This window comes from Eucalyptus grandis, chromosome 7 (genome assembly GCF_016545825.1).
Source record: "Eucalyptus grandis isolate ANBG69807.140 chromosome 7, ASM1654582v1, whole genome shotgun sequence".
Classification (NCBI taxonomy): Eukaryota; Viridiplantae; Streptophyta; class Magnoliopsida; order Myrtales; family Myrtaceae; genus Eucalyptus; species Eucalyptus grandis.
The window spans coordinates 4,365,392-4,387,081 of record NC_052618.1 but is presented as its reverse complement, the minus strand read 5'-3'; the positions used below and the strand labels follow the sequence as shown (position 1 = coordinate 4,387,081).

The window sequence follows — 21,690 nt, the reverse complement described above, 5'->3', positions numbered from 1 at the left end:
ACTCAAACTCTAATCACTTAAAAGATAGGGCAAAAACACAAATCAACAATCCATACCCTTTTCCAAGGGGGCAAATACAAAAGGGAGAAAAAAATTTAAGAGAAGGAAAATAAAAGTGCGCAGGGAATAGAAGGACTCCAATTGAAAGTCGGAAATTGAAATGTCTAACACAAGCTCACGGCTCGGCGAAGAACTATTTCCCAAACAACCATAAGGCAAAAGCATATGAGCAAAGACGTTTCTTGGCAATGTCAACCGGAAGATTTGGGAGGAATGAACAAGTGGAAATGGAAAACCCCCAAGCCATCATGTTTCTCATTTAAAACGCAAGCTTTTTACCTTTATCCCGGTGGCCTTGACAGCGAAACCTATTGCAGCTGAAAGCAGCCCCAAGAACCCCACAACACCACATATCATCACACCCTTCCTGTCCATCTCTCTCTCTCTCTCTCAAAGTATGACACCTCACAAATGATGAAATCTCAGAAGGGCGAGTAGGTGAAGAACATAATAGCAATATTACTTGTTGACTCTCGGTGATCTCGTGGGAGCCGAGGTCTTCTAAAGAAAAGAGAGAAGAGAGAACAAGGGAATACAGAGAGAGAGAGAGAGAGAGAGAGAGAATAGCAATATTACTGTTGACTCTCAGTGATCTGTGGGAGCTGAGGTCTTCTAAAGAAAAGAGAGAAGAGAGAACAAGGGAATACATAGAGAGAGAGAGAGAGAGAGAGAGAGAGAGAGAGAGGAAAGAAGCGAGAGTTCCTAAGCAAGTTACTCCCTTTTTAACAAGTTCAAAGCTACTGATTTTTATGTATTAGAAATTGTTAATTTTCTATGAAATTACATTTTTATAAAATGATATGGGTTTAGTTTCATGCACTAGTTAAAATTTATTTACAAGCAAAAATTATACTAACTAAAAAGAAGATAATCAATTAACACCAATTGATGATTAATGCAATGTGACTAATATAGATTGTAAGTTTATGATACCGCACACACGCACATGCGTCCACACATATACATATATATATATATATATATATATATATATATATATATATATATATATACATATTATAAGAGGCACTGCAGCTTTGTGTGAGCAAGAAGGTAGATAGAATATCTGAGGATGTCCTTGTATCAGCTAGTTTGAGTATGAGTATTTTGTATGTGTTGAGTGAGAAAGTATATTGTAATAGTTGTGTGAGTGTTTATTTTGATTGTTATACTTGTACACAATTTAGTATAATGAGTGTTTTTAGTTGTATATTATAATTCTCTCATACTACCACCACAACGTTTTTACATACCTTACAAGATGTATTAGAGCAAGGGTTGCATACCCTAGAAACTTTGAAGAAAGAACAACAATGGGACTCTTTCTGCCTAGTGCATCACATCTGTCATGGATAAATAATGAATGGAGCAATTCTCTCCTTCCTCCTCCCTCTCTCTCTAAAAATTTTCTAAAATTACGAGCCCTCTTCAAATTGTATGCACCCCTTGATGAGCTCAAAGGAGATTTTCTCTTGTTTTTACATTGTATGCATCCCTCAATGGTCACGCCTTCACGCATCATAGAAACCGAAGTGAATATATCTAATAAAATCTTGTCAATCTTTCCTTAAAGAAAACTGAATATATATCTTGCGGAAGTTTCTCTCACGGTCGCTTTTGTATGGTTGATGCTATGAGAATCATAAAATAACCTTGTGAGTAGTTACGAAAGTGCATGTATATAGAGTTTGGTATCCATCCCATATTCTTCTCTCTCTCTCGCCTACATGAAGATGGCAGCTTTTGCAACTTCTGGTACTAGCATTGAAACGGAAATAGTAAGCACGAGCGTCAAGGGCCAAGTATGACTTCTTTTGTACCCTCTTCTTTCCTAAGGTCTTTTTCTTAATGGGCTTGTGTATCTTTAATATGTGCACTAGGCTATGATAGTGCGATGATGTTGCTTTAATTTTTTCAGTGGGTTAGCTCGATTCCCTAAAAGGTTTTACTTTCTGGGCACTTGTGTGTCTTGTTTGTGTCTGGGTTTGTTTGTTGTTCTACTTCTAGAGGTTAGGTTAGCTAAAGATCCGATTTTATTGCAAGTGACATTGGAGTTTTAGTTGTTGCTTTTTTTAGCCAAGACTCATGAGCAAATCATGAAATTGTTTTGTGTTACTAGAGTTGTTTAAACACAAAATTTAGGAGTAATAGAGGAAGAGGGCATAGAGTTCACAAGGTTCCCATCAATGTGGCATCCTTTTGCAAAACTCAGAATGCCCTAAAATGGAAAAGAAAGAGTTCAAAGTGGAGACTTGTGTTTTAAAACATTTGTGGTGCGAGACCATATTGGCCATTTGTCTTGTTGCGTTGATGTTGATCACCTCGCACATTGTGAATATGATGTTTCATGCAAACCGTTGGTTCCTCTTTGTTCCTTCCTTTAAGTTGTGTAGGTCAATGTCGTAAGTGGAGGAGTCAAAATGAATCATGCACTTAATTTTTTGATCTAGTCTCTGGTGCCAAAGTGACATATGCAGGAAGGAGGATACTGTATCGAAGTCCTCAAAGTAGAATCAACAAGTGAGGGAAATTAAGAACGGTAATAGTGAAGATGTATTGATTAGGGAAATTTCGAATGGGAAGATTACATCCATTCTTCACATAAGCCACATGTGAAGTAATTCACTTTGATGTGTTGTCTACTTCAATGCTGAGCATCTTATTCAACTTGTAGGACAATCGTATGCTATACTTCAAAATGAATAGGAGAGTGAGGCTATCTAAGTTGTTCGGCATCTATTGCAAAATATAGCAACTAGATGTGTAGACTATGCGGTTCCTCTACATAGGCAATCGCATTACTAGCAATCAAACCCCTCAACAAGTAAGTATCAACCACCTGGGATCAATTTTGACATAACTTATTAATAGCATCACTTGAAATTCATTATGTATTTTGTTATAACCTACCATTGTGATTGGAGGATCAAGCCGAAATCTGCGCTTTTGTCCACCAGTTGGAAGGCAGAAGACAGTAGCACAGACAAGCCACGTGTTGAAAGGACATTTCTTCTCTGCTTTTTTAAGACATCCAATGAAATAGAAACCATCTAGGAAGTATGGAGGGATTTATGATATTTTGAACTACATTTTGTATATGAATCCTTGGACTTGTTCTCTTTTACCTTGATTCTTCATCCACTATCACGAAACAATACACCTACATGCATGTACTCTCTTCAACCAAAAACACAGATGCGACGATATAGTAATGAAGCAGAATGCCAATTATAGTCCTTCAAGGGCACTCACATGGGCTTCCAAGAAGTGCCACAAGTAAACTTTTCCCGAGCAACCTCTCACCAATCCTTGTCAAACCATGTGAACATTTTCATGTGTCTCGTAACTAGATGAGATGGCTTAACCATTTTGTTCGTTAACATAACCATCATAAGGTCAGTCAAAACTAAAGTGGGATGGTTTAGCCATCTTTTGTCTATGTCATAGAAGGTCCCGCCCAAGTCCCCAATCCCTGACGCAGCTTACATTGTCGAGGCTCCTCTAGCTTGAAATAATTATTGAAATGCCCTTAAACTCAGTTTTACAGGTAATTATACTAAACAAATGCAGAAACACGAAACTTAACAATTCGTTAAAATGAGGGGAATATTTATGATTTGTTACAAGTTTATAATACCACATATGTATATTATATATATCTTCTTTGTATGATGGAGAAACCCACTGCTATTTCGAAAGCCAAAATCCAGATTTTTTTTTTCCAATTACATGCATAACTGGTACTGACAAATAATAATCAGATGATTTCAACACCATGCGTGAAATGGCAATTAAAAAAGATCGGCGTAATAACCATATTTAGTGCTTATAAATTTCTGAATTTAAGTTAAATCAAATAAAAGGATACTTTCTCTTCCTTGTTGCACACACGAAAATACTTTTTTTTTTTCTGGTGAAAGAGAATTGGCCTTGAATGCATAACTAAATGTTTAATCAATAATAATCCGCTATTATGTTGTACTATTAAAGTCTCTTTTCTCATTAGCGACGAAAAACGACCGCCGGCTCTTCAAACAAAATCTTTTCCCCAGAAACAGGGGACTACGTGGCGGGCTTGAAACTACAAACGAAACCAAACGACACGACCACAAACGATCGCAACTGCAGCCTCTCCCTCTCTCCAAATCGAAGGCTCGCAGAGCAGCTGTAGCTTCAACTTCTACTTCACTCGTACTCGCTCGCTCGCTTCTTCTTCATCTCTCCCCAGAAGTCATCATGGTACTGGCGAGCGTGCAGGGCTTGCTTCAATGGAGTGCTCCTCTCTCGCCTTTCAAATGCGTGCGTAACCCCAAGAGGCAGCGAGCCGTTTCGGCGCGAATCTCCACCGACGACTCCCCTCCTTCCACACAGGAGAAGAAGAAGTCTCTCCCAGGTTCCCTCCTTCATCTGCTTATCTTCAATAGTGTTTTTAATATCCGTCGCAAATGCAAGAGCAAACTTGAATTGAGTGGGGATTCAAGTCATTTGCTTGTTGGTGGGACGGTAATTTTGCAGGTACCGTCAGTTGTAAGCAGGCACAACGCATTAACACTTGTGGGTTGGTTTTTTTCGGAATCAGTGATTGCCCATTTTAGTTCCCTTCTCAAATGCTTATGGGTTGGTTTTTGGTTTTGATCTAGATTGCATTTGTTATCACTTTTGAAATAGCTATTTGAAGAGTGTAGTATTGTTTGGATGGAATTTTTGTACTTGAATTGGGTTTCTTTGATAACGTTAAGTTGTGTATCTGGGTATCAGGGAAGCCTGAGGCTGATGTCGTGGTCATTGGAAGTGGTATCGCTGGTCTCTGTTGCGCTGGGCTTCTTGCCAGATACAACCAAGACGTGCTCGTGCTGGAGAGCCACGACCAACCGGGAGGCGCTGCTCACGCTTTTGACATTAAGGGGTACAAGTTCGACTCTGGTCCTTCTCTGTTCTCTGGCTTCCAATCTAGAGGTCCTCAGGCAAATCCCCTTGCACAGGTAATCTGATTACCATCACTCTAAGTTGCGCTGTTTTGTTACTAGCATGAATTAAGTGCAGATTGTTTATGTTTATATAGCCACTTTTCCATTGGTATACTCCTGTATTGTTTCCACCTCTGGATGATATTAATAGATTACGAAATTTGCTTATGTATCAGGTGTTAGATGCATTAGGAGAGTCCGTTCCATGTGCTAACTATGACTCCTGGATGGTGTACATACCAGAAGGTGACTTTTTGTCACATATTGGTCCGACAGAGTTTTTCAAGGTGGATCCTTCTTTTCCCTGTGGTTTTGTATATCTATAACATCACGTTCCATTGGACTTAGCTTTAGTGCATCTATGAATATATGAATGTTGTATCAGTTTTAAAAATGATACCTTACCAATTGCCAAATCCATCTATCTAATTGAAGATAGGACAGAATGGTGATTTATCATGTTCTACTTAATGTGAAACAGATATGCTGATAGTCAGACAGCTGAGCCCAAGTTAGTTTGATTCTCATAATGTTCAGTTGTCAAGGATATGGATGTTAACATGAAAAAAGCTGGTCATCCCTTTTGGATGGACAATAAGGTAGCTTAACATAGTGTCCTTAATGCCAAAGCGATTTATGATGCAAGGCATTGTGGTGTGAATATCAAGGGAAAGAATGTCTTTACATAGTTTTCCCAGATGATGCTAAGTGTGTCTGGCATGAGCTGAACAGAATTAACTTAAACAATGGAAATGCTCACTGTGGCAAAAGACGATTACCAAGCTGTTATGATGAAAGCATTTATTGAGCAGACTGCCATGGCCAAGAATGTAAAGAGTGTCATTTCCTTTAGGTATACTGAAGAATTGGACATGTGTAACCAAGATATCTTATGAAGGACCTTTTAGATACTTGTAGTAGTGGACTGAAAACTTTTTGTTTGAGGTAGAGAATTCTTGTCTGGATTGAACATTACCTCATGAATGTGTTGACAGATCTCCAGTGTAAATTAAGGAGCATCGTAATCTGCCTCCTAGGGTGAATTGGATATATTACAAACCCAGGGAACATTCAAAAGAGACAGCTGTAGACATAGAGTTGACTATAATTGCTTCATATGTTCTTGTAAGAATTTATGTGATGGCAATTTGTGAACCTGGTAATATTCTCTGTAGATCTTCAGTCAATGCCCATGATGTTTTAAATTTTATAGTATGTTTCTGCTTATTCTTTTACTTAAATCTTTATCCAGGACCTTGAGAAGTATGCAAGTCAAAATGCTGTGCAAGAATGGAAAAAGCTCATGGTATCTCCTGTTCTATTCTGTCTCATTTGTAAAGAAAGAACAAGATGGCTGTGTAGATTCAAACGCCAAAATAAGATTTTACAATGGCTTATAAGCAAAAGTACTTACAATTGATGTTGACCTCACTATGAGAAGTTGAAGTAAATTGGAACCTCTGAATTTAATGCTTGTTTTACAATTTATCAGTGGCCATTATGATAAAACAGTACTCTTACGCTACATTTTATCTGTAATGAATGTGTTTGTTTGAATTTGAAGGGTGTGCGTCTTTTTCTGTTGGTTTGCTGCTATTCATCTTTTCTTAAATAATGTAAATTTGCAGGATGCAGTGCTTCCAATGTCTGCAGCTGCGATGGCTCTACCTCCCCTATCTGTTCGTGGTGATTTGGGTGTCCTTTCCACTGCTGCCGCTAGATATGCTCCTTCCTTGTTGAAATCTTTTATCCAAATGGGACCTCAAGGTGCTCTTGGTGCAACAAAGCTTCTTAGACCCTTCTCTGAAATCATTGACTCATTGGAACTAAAAGATCCTTTTATAAGGAATTGGGTGGACCTTCTTGCCTTTCTTCTTTCGGGGTGAAATCTAATGGTATACTCTCAGCAGAGATGGTAACTATGACATTTTTAAATATTGAAAAGCTCCTAAGATTGGTCATTGTTATCCTTGGGATGTCCATATTCTCTTTCATGAACTTATTTGATACAAGTTCTGCTTGTGTAACTAGTTCCATGTGAATAGCCTGTTCCCATTGTAACAGTATATGAAATGATTGGCCCCAGTCCTCTTTTGAGAGTATTTTCTGGTAGTTATAAAGATTGTGATCAATTGATTTGCAAACTTTAAAACCTTGAAGCATGCACCGTGTTGCTCAGTGAATTAAATCTTTACCCACTTGATAAAGATTGAGAAGTTAAGTATCTGTTATTGAATAATTTAGGAGGATAGTCAATCATTTGGAGCTTTTATATTCTACCACATTATGCAGTATTGTGAGTTTCTTTCGGGTGTTGTTTACCATCTTGCAGAAACCACAACTCTAGCAACTTCTTTAGTAAATAAACGATGGGGTGGTGCTCAAATGGTTATGTTGAATCCTGACGTTAACAGGAGAGATTTCTCCTTTCCATGCAGTTATTCCTGCTGTCCTCAACTGATTAATTTCTGAGTTCTTGCACGTAACCTCTACTATTTGAAGTTTCTAGTTGGCTGGTTGTTTATCATCAAATTGCTTGGATGCCTGAAATATGTATCTTACTTTTGTTATACCTTATATCCACCCTTCTTTCAGATATACATGTTTGCCGAGTGGTACAAACCTGGTTGCAGTCTTGATTACCCTCTTCATGGAAGTGGAGCTATTGTTGATGCCCTCATCAGGGGAATGCAAAAATTTGGTGGACGGATTTCTCTCAGGAGTCATGTGGAAAAGATTGTTGTTGAAAACGGTCGAGCCATTGGAGTCAAATTAAGAAGTGGTCAAGTGAGTGGACTTTTTAGGGAAACTTCAAGACTTAAAAATTGTTTTAACTGGATTTTATTATAAGATCAACACAAATTAAACAACTGCATCTGGGATATTGCAGTTCGTGCGTGCCAAGAAAGCTGTCGTCAGCAATGCGTCTATGTGGGACACTTTAGGTTTGTTACCTGAGGACGTTATCCCGAAGTCATATTCAGATAGGGTTAAGAGGACTCCCCAGTGCGAATCTTTCATGCATCTTCATCTTGGTTTTGATGCTGAGGTGAGCATTGCAATCTTTCTAGGGACAGTTTTCTCAGTTCCACTTGGTCTGTCTGCTTTATAATTTCGCAGGATGCCGGATGTCTTTTTTCCTTTTATACTTTCTCAAGCATTAAACAGCAAAAGGAAAAAGGTTTTGGCATACATTATGTAGCCTCCCTACACTTCATACTCTGTACATAACCACATTGCAACATGTTGCACACTTTATCGAGTACTCTAATTCTGCATCCGCTTCAGTTTTTTATCTTCCTGCTGATGAAGGCTATCTGGAATTTCTTGATGATGCATAAGTTTCCAATCCAAATCTCTCGAGGGCTTTACTTTTATGAGTTTTTTTTGTCATTAGACTTGCTGTGCTTCTTCACTTTCGCACACTGAAGCACAGTGGAATTAGTGTGCAAGCGTGCAGAGAGAGACAGAGAGACACAGAGAGGCAATGTACTGGAGATATTTCTGGCAATAGCACCTCATGTTCCTTGCTATCTTAGGGTCTAATTATGAGTTTCTTGTCCTGCTTAGTGTTTTGCTTCTTTTTTTTAGGGCTAGTTGCTTTATTTTGTCTTTGTTGTTTCAAAATTTATTTCGTCTGTGAAGCTCTTTAGAAAATTTGTTCCTTCCCAGGGTATACGTGAGGATTTAGGAATTCATCATATAGTTGTGAATGACTGGGAAAGAGGAGTCGATGCTGATCAGAATGTGGTTCTATTATCTGTACCAAGCGTACTTAGTCCAGATCTGGCGCCACCAGGGAAACATGTTTTGCATGCATACACCCCTGGTACGGAACCATATGAACTCTGGGAAGGACTCGACCGCAGCAGCGCTGAGTACAAGAAACTGAAGCTTGAAAGATCAGAGGTATTTCTACATAGATCTGCTCCTCCTCATCGAGGAGCTGGTAAAACTTTCAAGTCAAGGGCAGAAAGACCCTAATTTGTGCATTAATCCACCAGGTTATGTGGAGAGCTGTCGAGCGTGTACTCGGACCAGGATTCAACCGGGACAAATGCACGGTGAAGTTGATCGGAACTCCATTGACACATCAAAGATTTCTTCGTAGAAACAGAGGAACATACGGTCCAGCTATCCAAGCAGGTAAGGACTCTTTCCCCGGACATTCAACCCCTATCCCTCAGCTTTTCTGTTGCGGCGATTCTACTTTTCCGGGCATCGGGGTCCCTGCTGTTGCAGCCAGCGGTGCTATTGTGGCCAATACATTAGTTTCCGTGAGTCAACACTCGGAGCTTCTCGATGCTATTGGGATTTAATTGCTCCTGTGAATTTCCTTCTCTTATCCTTATAATTTCCGATAGATGTCGTACCGTCCTGATCGTTAGATCTTGTCTAGTCCTTCCTCGAGGTCTCTTAATATGCTCTGTAAATTCTTTCGATTGAATGACTTGTATTTACGGAAAGAGATCGGATGGATATGTGCACTGTGAACTGTAACTACCAAAACATGTTTGTACACTATGGAATTCTATAACATGACTTTGGGATAAGTTTGGCGTGCGCTAATTATGTTTATTATATGATGCACAAACTTCTTTGAGCATCTTACAAATGTGATGAAGACGAACAACCTCGGTCTTGTCCTTCATTATATGATAGATAACTATAATGTTCGTTTATTTCATCTAATCCACTTTCTAAAGTTTTGCATTTTTTACTTCTAAATTTGGACCATTGAACTTTCGATTCAATTAATGCGAACTAGCCTATTCACTTGCCTTGAATTTAATAAGACATCCACCATAAGGGAAGGAGCATGGTTTTTAAGAGCCAATTGACCCGGAAATAATGAGATTGTCACAACTAAATAAAACAATTGACTAAAGCAAAAAAGGAAGAAAGGATTGCTTGCAGCTCTCTCTCTCTCCTCAAAGGACAAAAAGGAAGAAACGATCATACTTGAGTCTAATTGCAAGTCTTTAAGCTAGGTTTGGCAGTTAGGGTAAACTTTATGATAGAATAAATTTTATCATATCCCATGTTTAGTGCTTGCTTAAGATAAATAAAATTGGAAATAAATGAGATATAAGCTGATAAAATTATTCCATAAAAGAAATGGGATAAAGGTGAAAAAGATTTTTAATATATGTAACAATAAAGTTTTTTTTTTTCAAATTAAAAACTTCTTAAATTAGCAAATTTAAAATTATATTCAATATAAATAATATTTGAATCCTAATAGAAGAAATTCAAAATAACAAAAAGAATTATTTTTAAAATTTTATTTTATTTTATTTATATATTCAAATTTAATTCAATCTTATAATAAAAGTCAATATACGAATATATATTTATATTTATTATGTATTTTAGGTATTTTAGTATTTTTAGGTATATTAGTACAGTTTTCTATTAATAAAATTTTATTAGAGAATGAAGGAAGGGGAAGAAAGAAATAAAAAAAAAATAATTAAAAAAAAGAGAAAATAAAATATAAATAAAGTTGACAAGAATGTTTCGAGAAATTTTGACCATCTTCATTTGTAAAATTTTTGATTAATTTATATTGATATGACGTTTGATTAAACAATATATATGATACGATGTAAATATATCCAACATTATTATTATTATCACCAAATAGTGAATAGGATATAGCCAAATCCCTTGGCTTTCATATCCTTTCCTATTTAATCCTATCATGTACAATATCTAGACAATCAAACACAGCCTAAGTTCACAAAATTAATAGCTCAAGTCAGTGTAATTGGAAAGCACATGCTCTTTTCGTGGGAGCTCGCAAGACCATGGACCGGTTCAAGCAAATCTCCTTAATCCATTGGACAAGAGAGTCCAATAGTGTGGCGGACCGGATCTGTAAGGTATTATATCGATTAAAAACTCTACCTTATAATTGGGTAGTCCATCGTCCTCAAGCCCTTTGGAATCTTCTTTGTTTTGATGTCCCAGTTGCGGGCTTTGGTGTTTGAGTACTTTTAGATATAATCAAATTTTATTTGAGCAAAAAAATAAAAATAAAACAATTGATCATTCATTCAATCCCATTGACGTCAATTTTGGGAAGATTGTTGTATTGTCAAATTTACAATAAGGTGTAATTATACCCAATAGTTGTGACACTCAACGCCTTGCAGATAGATGAAACATCAAGGTATTTTCGGCATAAATCATCCGTTGAAATTATACCAAATGCATACAGACTGCTTGTTAAGTTGGACACGAGTCAAAAGCTTGGACTTTATCTATTCGTAGGATTTATAGAATTTCCTTAATGAACAATATGTTTTATAATCTTCAAATAACTAGATCTCTACACTTGTATCTGTAAATATTAACAAAGATGAATTGTGATGGTTTTCTTAAAGTTTCGGGGTATCTACTTGAATAAAAAGATGGTGAGAGTTTTGTTAGAAGTTTATTTGTAAAAACAAACTAAGTGTATATTTCCTTGTTTCACATAATAAAAGTGGGAGGAAGTAGGCCAATAATAAGTGTCTCACATAATAAAAGTGAGAGGAAGTAGGCCAATAATAAGTGTGGGGTTTCTTTAGTATACATAAAGAAATTATTGGGTGTGAGCTAGATCCCATCGTACCCGTGTGCAGGTGCACGAATATCAGACGCACTTAATACTCTTCGCGCTTGTGATTTAATTAGCATTAACCCATTTGTTATTTTATTTTAATTTTCTTTATGGTTATCTTATTAATTTTAATCAATTTAAAGGTTATTTTTGTTTTTGAGAATTTTCGGAAATTATTTATAATAAAAAAATTGAAATTTTATTTATTAAAATAATAATAATAATATTTTTTTGAATTATATATATATATTCGTTCAATTTACAACTTTTCCCAAAGGGTTGCATTTGTTTGTTTTTTCAACTTCTTCCGAATGGACGCCTTCGTTCATCTGGGTAATTTTTCGAAATGACACATTTATTCTTTTTGCAATTTTTCATGAAAAGTTGCTTATGTTTACTGTTTTTTTATATATACATGTCGGTTTTCGAAGAATAGTGAGTGTAATCATTTTATAATGTGAAAAAACTATAGTCATCTTTTTAATTGTGTCCTAGAGAGACACTGGTCTCATTTGAGACTTTGTTTGCTGGTGATCATTAGCAACTTTATGGGGCAAATAAATCCTTTAAGGAATTGATATCATGCCTCAAAGTCTGACTTGATTACTCTAAATATCCGTCTTCATTGTTCTACCAAATTCGAAGCCATATTTTCTCAACAAGTTTATCGCTCGAATATTACCATATGTCGTGTGGTTACTTTTTGAGTACTAAAAAGCTTTGGACAATTCATTCTTAAATCGAATATTTACAAAATATGCTTAGCATTTATTTTGCTAAGCCAAAAAAAGAACAAAAGATTAGGGTATTCTTGGCATTGCTAATCATTTTGTGTTTTTTGGTCTAATGGCATTTTGGTCATTTGGATTGTTAAAAACATAGGCAAATTCTAAGCAGCACCGATTAATTGAAGAAAATTTGGGGGGAGAGAGAGAGAGAGTAAAAAGCAGCCAAATTTCAGAAGCACCTCGACCTTTCCAACAGTCCCCGACATGACCGGGCAGAACCAGATCGTTCTCGACTTTTCCCATGTTTCGACACTCTTCTATATTACACTCTCTTGGTCCTCCTCGCTGCTCACGCCAAACTCGACTCTGCAAATTCATGCAAATTCAACCCTCGCCAAAGAGAAAATTGTCTTATTGAATTGTTACCCGTTTGTTCACTGAAAATTCAAAGGAGAGAAGAGAAAGAACAGAGAGAACTTCATTTTGGCTATTCTGTCGAGGTTTTGGCCTTTTGGGTTGGCGTATTAAACCGCAGAGATGGCGTCCTGCGCGGCTCAAATCCACAGCCTGGGTCTAGCTCGAACTGGGTCGTCTTCAAGAACCCCCAAGAGAGCGGATCGCCGATCAAGTTCCTTGTTTTTCGGAGAGTCTCTGGATTCAAGAAAGGTCTCGTTCTTGAAGCTGACCGCCAAAAGTCCGAATAGGAGGAGGACGAGCAGTGTGGGACCGGTGAGAGTGGTGAGTGAGAAAGTGGTGGGCATCGATTTGGGGACGACGAACTCGGCGGTGGCGGCGATGGAGGGAGGGAAGCCCACCATTGTGACCAACGCCGAGGGGCAGAGGACCACACCGTCCGTGGTGGCGTACACGAAAGGTGGTGACCGGCTGGTCGGGCAGATAGCGAAGCGGCAGGCCGTGGTGAACCCGGAAAACACCTTCTTCTCGGTGAAGAGGTTCATCGGGAGGAAGATGTCCGAGGTGGACGAGGAGGCCAAGCAGGTTTCGTATAAGGTGGTAAGGGATGAGAATGGGAATGTCAAGTTTGAGTGCCCTGCTATTGGCAAGCAGTTCGCTGCTGAGGAGATTTCTGCTCAGGTATAGTCCATTGTAGTCTTTTTATTAGTTCTTTGTTTTTTTGAGTAGCTGCAGATAGGAGGATATGTGGTTGATATGGCTGTTAATAATTAGTGTCCTGCCATCATATTTGTTTCGGTGATATGTATCATTTCATGTCATTAACGAAATGTTTTGGCGTGTGTTTTTATTAGAAACGAGTGAAGACGTGTCAACTCATGGTATGTTCGGGTTTGTTGAGTTGTTCTCATTAAATTCGTGTCGTTTCAATACCCTAGCCGTTGGTTGGTCATGGCGGGCTGATAGAACTCCTCTGTGATATAAGTTTGTGTGAAGAAAGATTGAGGACTTGTGGTTTTGTTGCTGCCGTGGATGGTAATTCAGTTTGCAATTGGAGGATAGCTGAAGACTATGGAAACAGGACAGTTGCATTTACTGTGAGGCCAAACTCAAAGCTTGTGTGTTCTTCTCAATTGTGGTCAGGGGTCGTGGGATACTGATTTTGATTGCTGGTTCATGATATAAATTCTCAGTTAAAACAGAGTTTAGAACATTTAAAATTAGGTCAGTTGGAGCTGTGTGTTTAGCTGGTGTGGGTCTCTCTTTTTCGTGATCGGACCGCAGGACAAATTGCATGGTGGCCAGCTTGTTCAGCTTGTTAAAGGGAGAGTCGTTCGCTTAAGAGTACAGGGTTAATTAATGAGTTCCGGGATGTCAAATTGTTCTTTTTTTTGTTGATGATCTTGTGTGATCTTAGCTGCTAAGTATAATGTATTTTGTAGGTCATAAGCATGAGCTATGCACCCAATCTTCAAAGATTGAATGTTTCATTCTTCATGATCTATGTTTAATGTGTTGACGTGATTTGATTGTGGTGATACTGGAAACTGGTTTCTTTTTCAGTTAATGTGCTGATTGATAGTCGGCTTGAGTATACGGTCTAGACACTGAATTGTAACATCATAACACATTGGATGTAGGTGCTGAGAAAACTTGTGGATGATGCTTCAAAGTTTCTGAATGACAAAGTAACTAAAGCAGTGGTCACTGTTCCTGCTTACTTCAATGACTCACAAAGGACCGCAACAAAGGATGCTGGACGTATAGCTGGCTTAGAAGTGCTTCGCATTATTAATGAACCTACTGCTGCATCACTGGCGTATGGGTTTGAAAAGAAAAACAATGAGACCATTCTGGTGTTCGACCTTGGCGGTGGAACTTTTGATGTCTCTGGTACACTAATAGTGATAGAACATCACAAATGTCTTTATTCATTCCAAAAACTGGGTGGAACTGCTTTGATTGTCACTTGCTGTCATTTGTGTGTGTGATTTCATATGGACTTCATCATTCTACTTGCTATGTAGTTCTTGAAGTTGGAGATGGAGTCTTCGAAGTGCTTTCAACATCTGGAGACACACATTTGGGTGGCGATGACTTTGACAAGGTATAGATGAGCTTTCTTGCTCTTTTTTGACTGTCACTGGTCCCCCTTACACAACTTCCTTTTTGTAAATCATATTAGTTCTGAATGTGTACTTTAATTATGCAGAGAATTGTGGATTGGATAGCAGCAGACTTCAAGAGGGATGAAGGTATAGATCTTCTGAAGGACAAGCAAGCCCTTCAAAGGTTGACTGAGGCTGCTGAGAAAGCTAAGATCGAATTGTCATCTTTAACCCAGACGAACATCAGGTATTACCATGACCGGGAGAGATGCATATGCACCCCCAACACTCTCTCATTCTTGTCACTGATGACAATCTCTATTTGTCCAGCTTGCCGTTTATTACTGCCACTGCAGATGGACCAAAGCACATTGAAAAGACACTGACAAGGGTCAAATTTGAGGAGTTGTGTTCAAACTTACTTGACAGGTAGACGATTTGTCTTGTAAGTGGAAAGCTTTGTCTTGTTGTAAATGCTTTAATCAATATTGTTTCTGTATATGGGTTTGCAGCCCTGTGGTGCCCAATAGTAATCTTTTCTTTTACCTATCAAAAAATAAGGTATCTGAGATGAAGGACTGTATCCGTGGGTTTGTTCTCATGCACCCTGATGCTTCATGGCTTCTATAGTTTTCGTATGTACTTGGGTAATTTTGATTGCAATAGATGCTTGTTATGTCGTCAGTTTGTTGATAGTACTTATGTTTCTTTTGCAGGCTTAAAACACCAGTTGAAACTGCATTAAGAGATGCTAAACTCACCATCAAGGATCTGGATGAGGTCATCCTTGTCGGAGGTTCGACACGTATCCCAGCCGTGCAGGAGCTTGTACGGAAGATGACTGGGAAGGAACCCAATGTCACTGTCAACCCCGATGAGGTTGTTGCACTTGGAGCTGCTGTTCAGGTTTGTTAAATATCTTCAAAGAATTCTCTGTATATTCAATAATTATTGTTAGTTCGTACTTACTTTGAACTGAAATTCATGTACTTCTTTAATTCAGGCGGGTGTTTTGGCTGGAGATGTTAGCGACATTGTTCTTTTAGATGTGACACCACTATCTCTTGGTTTGGAGACACTGGGTGGTGTCATGACCAAGATCATTCCAAGGAACACAACTCTCCCGACTTCTAAATCAGAAGTTTTCTCTACTGCAGCTGATGGTCAAACTAGCGTCGAGATTAATGTCCTCCAAGGGGAGAGGGAGTTTGTTAGGGATAATAAATCTCTCGGCAGCTTCCGCCTTGACGGTATCCCACCAGCTCCTCGAGGTGTCCCTCAAATTGAGGTCAAGTTTGATATCGATGCCAATGGAATTCTCTCTGTTACTGCTGTGGATAAAGGAACTGGAAAGAAGCAAGATATCACTATTACTGGTGCCAGCACTTTGCCTAGTGATGAGGTATGATCATTTTCATAAATCGACAAATGAAATCAGACATGAAGTTGCGTCCTCTTATTCCATGTTGTCTAGTTTGATTTTACAGATGATGTGGATGTTCTGGTTGATCGTTGCAGGTAGAAAGGATGGTGAAGGAAGCGGAGAAATTTGCAAAGGAGGACAAAGAGAAGAGGGATGCCATAGACACGAAGAACCAGGCAGACTCGGTGGTGTACCAGACCGAAAAGCAGCTCAAGGAGCTGGGTGACAAGGTCCCTGGCCCTGTGAAAGAGAAGGTCGAGGCCAAATTGAAGGAGCTCAAGGACGCGATGTCAAGTGGTTCGACCCAAGCCATCAAGGATGCGATGGCTGCGCTTAACCAGGAGGTGATGCAGCTTGGTCAGTCTCTGTATAGCCAACCTGGTGCTGCTGGTGCAGGCCCAGCACCAGGCGCCGGAGCTGGGTCTTCGGACTCCTCCAGCGAAACAGGCCAGGATGGAGATGTCATCGACGCAGATTTCACTGACAGCAAGTGAGAGAACAGAGGTTGGATGCACTGTGGTTTCTTCAGCTCATTCTCGAAGTCGAGTAAATGATCATTGCTGGTTGAAATTCTAGTGTTAAACCTTTGAGTAGGAGAATGAGTATATACGTGTACAGGAAGTGGAAGATGGAAGTTTCCTTTTTTACGGTTTTCTCTTGACTAAGAGGTCTATATAATATACGGAAATCTATTGCGCAAGTGAGATTTAGAGATTTTGTGCTCATGAAAATATAGTCCGGATCCAACTTTTAGTGCAGTTGCTCCGCGCGTATGTGTTTTAACCATTTTTTTTCACTTTTTGTATGTCGTAATAAATATCTGGAGTAAGCACCTGAGACATTAGAGAAATGTTGCCCCTAAATGTGGATAAACGAGGGTAAAAATGACTATGTCAAAATTACCTTTATCGCTTTAGTTGCAATTATGATTCTTAGGTGAGTTAAGGGGCTTAGTTGCAATTATAATTTTTAGGTAAGCTGAGGGGTGTAATTCATGGTGTAAGTTCATAATATTGGTGTGATTCTAGGTAATGAACCACCTCTTGGAGGTGTTATCACCAAAATAAAGGCCAGTGGTGGCTATGAATTTCATTTTCACCGTATGCTATTAGTTGATAATTTAAACTCTGGTTTTATTATAAGATCGTAAATAAGAGGTGTGCAATACCCTAATACCATCTCTCGTAGTTCAATTTGAAAGTACAAGTTACTAAGTGGATCCAAGTCCTAAGACCATTATAAATCCAAAACAAGCAAAGTCGGGTATTTTAAAATTATGTATAGTGTTATGAAATACACGAATGAATGAAATATATGAATGAATATTCATTATATTCATCTTATCTAATGTACTTATTATGGTATATTTGTATCATCCATATACAATGAGCGTTCGTCTCATTATCCAATACATATATCATTCGATATATTGATATTAATGATAAGTACATTTTTGTTTTCCTATAGATATGAGCTTAGTTTTTGTAATAGATATAATAGTAATACACTAGAAATAAAATTCTCTCATCTGACATTTTCCTATGATCTCAAGTGTCTGATTTTCTCTACTCAATCTCTCTATTCTCTCCATTATATATTTGCAATGCAATATGTTACAACATATAGCTTGTTATTGTGGATTTATAGTCTAATTTTTGTGCTTCAATGACTCATGCATTGCTGGCAAGTGAATTTATTTTTTGTTTTAATTTCTATTTTTTTAGTCTTCGGTTCATATTATTTTTTTTTTCATTAATGACCAAATCTCCGCTATGTCCTTGAAGCCCACAGCTAACCCCCATCAATTACGGTACTTTTAAATAGGATGCGTAACCATTAATTAATGTAACACATGCCCAAAGGATTCTTGGTTTAGAATGGAGTAGGTTTCTTTTAGCATCACTTCCTTTCCATTACTCTGTCTATTTTGTGAAAAATAAATAACATAGACAATATTTTCATAAAAATGATTATTTGTATTACTTGAAGTAATTAGTTAATTAAAAGTATTTTTATTATTGGCAACAGTTTATGTCTAAACACTTTCGTAGGTAATAAGAATATTTTTTGTTTATTTATTTTTATAAGTGATATAAGCGATAAGTTTTCGAAACGATTTTTTTTAATATTCATTTTTTGCAAAATAAAACTCATCCTAATATGGTATTTGTCCGTCCCACATGCGAGATAGTTGACGAAAATGTTGATCCAAAGAAGGTATTATATCTTGCTCCGTTTTACGTGCATTACATCATGATTTGTGTGTTTTCTCATCATACTTTACTTTTTGTCACTTAAGAGTAGCAGATTTAACTTTGAAATTATTTAAAAGCCTGTTGATTTATCCTATACATCTATTGATTAAGAATCGAAACTTTATCTCTCTTTTTTCCCCTTATCCTACACACATCCTTATAATTTCAGCGAAGCAATGCATTGAAAAGCATTCACTTTGTTATCGTAAATCCAGATTATCTTGACTTACAATTTCTAAAAATCGTTATCATTGTTATTGCAGATTAATTAGCTAGTTTCATGTCTATCATGCTATAAATTACTACTTTGCTGAAGCCTTGGAGCCTTGGATGATGTATATTATAATGACAAGAGATGCAAATTGTACTTCGGAATTGCCAGTAAAATCATAATCTGGGCTTTAGTACACCTTTATTCCACTAATTACTTTGATAATTTCATGATCAATACTGATATTTTTCTTTCTGCAACAACGTGCAAAGTTCTTACCTAGTATAATCATACCAAGTTATTGTTTCGGCCTATGAGGTCAAGTGCTTGTTTGTGATTGCTAGAGGTAATTAAGATATTAGAAGAGTGGCACTTTGTGGATTGTATTTATATCTAAACAGGACCAATGGGTACTTATTTAACTATTCCCATCTAATGACTACATATATACTAGTTTAGGGCGAGGGCGCCCCACAAGAGAGTGTGATGTCTATGATTTTGGTGTAATTCTGTTGGAAAGTCTGACTGGAATGAGAGTCATAAACAAAAGCCGGCCTACTGGTTGACATAACCTTGTTGAATTTGGTCAAACTTAAGAAGGAAAAGAAATTTGTACAAATTGATGGATGCAAGGTTTAAAGAGTTCTTAGAAGAAGGTGTCCAAATTGCTTTTAAGTTGGTTACTCATCGTCTTAGCCGAGATCCAAAAGCTCGTCCCCGGATGAGTGAAGTTGTTAAAGTTTTGAAGGTTATCCAAGATCTTCCATATATAAAAAGTTCGTCAAATGTCCATAAAGAGCCGAGAGTGATGACAATGAAATGTCATCTAAATATAACCATGGTTCAAGGAATGTAAGTCTTTCAATTCCGGATGGAATCAATGCAGATTATAGTGCAATCACACCATCAATATTTGGAAGCCAATGGTAAACCACAACAATGTGTCTAGAAATAGCTGTCCTTCAATCCCATTTGTTTCCTTTTCTTCTCTTCCTTCATTGGTGCAGGAGTCTCGACTTTCATCTGGACATTCACTCCCGATTATTACAATGTTGATGGATTAAAATATAATGGGAGTTATGTAGTGTTTGTAAAGTAATCCTTTGAGAAGTTGCGAGGAGAAAGCTAAAACTGGCAACAACTAATGAGAAGTATGCTTAAGCTTCTAATCCTTTTCCCCTCGTGACCTTTCCTCTTTAGCTTTTCGATAATATGGATTGCCCTTGATGGAGGAAATATCATATGCCGTGATTCATATTTTTTGCTGCTAAATTTCTTATGCTAGAGTTTTTCATGTTGTTGCATGTCTTTGATGTATGCTGTCATTTTCAATAATCATCTTGTTTCTCAGGTAACTCGGGCTTTTCGTTCATTTGGACTGCCAGTTCGTCTTCTTCTCTATAAGGTATCAGCCACGATATATTAGAAATCTTTTGGGCCAACATTTTCTGTTGAAACTAGTGTTGAATTTTCTTTATGCGAGGCTGACCATTTAATGTAGGCAATTGTTTGTCCCGTGTGGCCCGCCCATAAGAATGGCATGGGCCGGGGCCCTGCCCGGCCCAAGAACAACCTAAATGGGCATGTTAACCACTCTTAGGACAGAGCTTGGAATGCTGGTGCCGTGGCGCATCCATTTCTTCTTTTAATTTTTTCCATTTTTTCAGAAACTTTATTTTCCTTTCTTTTCTTTTTTTCATTTAGTTTATTTTGCTCATAAATAAATATAACGCGTACTCTGTTGTAAAAGTTGTTATTTTTCCCTCCTACTTTTCTTTTACTTTCAATCTTCCAGTGATTTTCTTGCTTCTCTCACGTGAGAGTGCCTTTTCTTTTCGTAATTTGTAATCAATTTATTAATGTAGATGATTATCTTTTCCCTTATTAATAGTCTTTTAAAAAATTTGGAATTGAATCCAATGTAAATTATTTAGTTATTCTGAGTCTACTAATTGCCTTGAGGCAAAGATTGACAATGCTTAAAATTGTAATCAAACGCATAATATAAGAGGAAGTGTGTTGTTTTTTAATTTTAATATCAGTGAAAATTCAACGGACATTCTTTGACTGAGAAAAAATAATGACGTTAAAATGATTTCCAGATTCAATTGTGTAACAAAATAAAATCATTTTTGTGCCGCATACCCTCGCTCTACCAAACATGCATGTGGCTTGTCTAGCCGTTTCATTGATGACCTATTCTTGTCTAGCCAACCTGGTGCTGCGGATGAAGGTCCAGCACCAGGCGCCGAAGCCAGGTCTTCGGACTCCTCCAGCGGAACAGGCCAGGATGGAGATGTCATTGATGCAGATTTCACTGACAGCAAGTGAAAGAACAGAGGCTGGGTGTCCTGTGGTTTCTTGAGCTTGTTCCTGAAGTTGAGATGATCATCGCTGGTCAAAATTCTAATACCTTTAGGTGGGAGAATGAGTATATATGTGTACAGGAAGTGAGAAGACAGAAGTCTTCTTTTGTTGCGGTTTTCTCCGGACTAAAGGGTCGTCTAATATAGGGAAATCTTTCAGGCAGGTGAGATGGTGGAGATTTTATGCTCATGAAAACATAGTGCAGATCCAGTTTCTGGTGCAGACGCTCCGCGTATGTGTTTTTATGTTTTTGTATTTTCAGATTATATATGTTCCATAATAGATCTCTGTAAGAGCAAGGTAGGATATTGTCAAAATGATTTGTCTAAATTAATGAGTTATCAACTTCAAAGAGTGGATTCATTATAATTCATTTTTTAATTACTGAAAATAAATTTAAATAAATACGGAATTTTCCCCAGTTTTTACACTATCTGCATTATATAACAAATCTATAGATTAGGAACCTGAGAAATTGTTAAGGTTTCAAACCTAAGAGAAATGTTGCCCCTCTGGAGCAACGATGGTTGAATTACTTTGTCAACGTTAC

The 21,690-nt window shown here is 37.7% G+C and overlaps 1 protein-coding gene and 1 pseudogene across 1 annotated transcript; both read left to right on the top strand.

Annotated features, from left to right (window-relative positions):
- Positions 1–4,148: 4,148 nt before the first annotated feature.
- On the top strand, positions 4,149–9,557 carry LOC120295508 (annotated as a pseudogene).
- Positions 9,558–12,698: 3,141 nt separating this feature from the next.
- Positions 12,699–17,054, top strand: LOC120296392 (stromal 70 kDa heat shock-related protein, chloroplastic-like). The gene is made up of 8 exons (XM_039318323.1): positions 12,699–13,457; positions 14,417–14,669; positions 14,804–14,883; positions 14,989–15,131; positions 15,215–15,313; positions 15,601–15,790; positions 15,888–16,286; positions 16,403–17,054. Exons 1-8 carry the CDS (start codon positions 12,900–12,902, stop codon positions 16,799–16,801), a joined length of 2,121 nt encoding a protein of 706 aa, XP_039174257.1. The 5' UTR covers positions 12,699–12,899; the 3' UTR covers positions 16,802–17,054.
- Positions 17,055–21,690: the final 4,636 nt, after the last annotated feature.

Bases quoted from the DNA above. Each gene is read 5' to 3' on its own strand.
- LOC120296392 (XM_039318323.1), top strand. From the start codon at position 12,900: ATGGCGTCCTGCGCGGCTCAAATCCACAGCCTGGGTCTAGCTCGAACT. The intron at 14,670-14,803 runs GTACACTAATAG...CTTGCTATGTAG, and splicing joins TGGAACTTTTGATGTCTCTG to TTCTTGAAGTTGGAGATGGA. The intron at 15,132-15,214 runs GTATTACCATGA...CTATTTGTCCAG, and splicing joins TTAACCCAGACGAACATCAG to CTTGCCGTTTATTACTGCCA.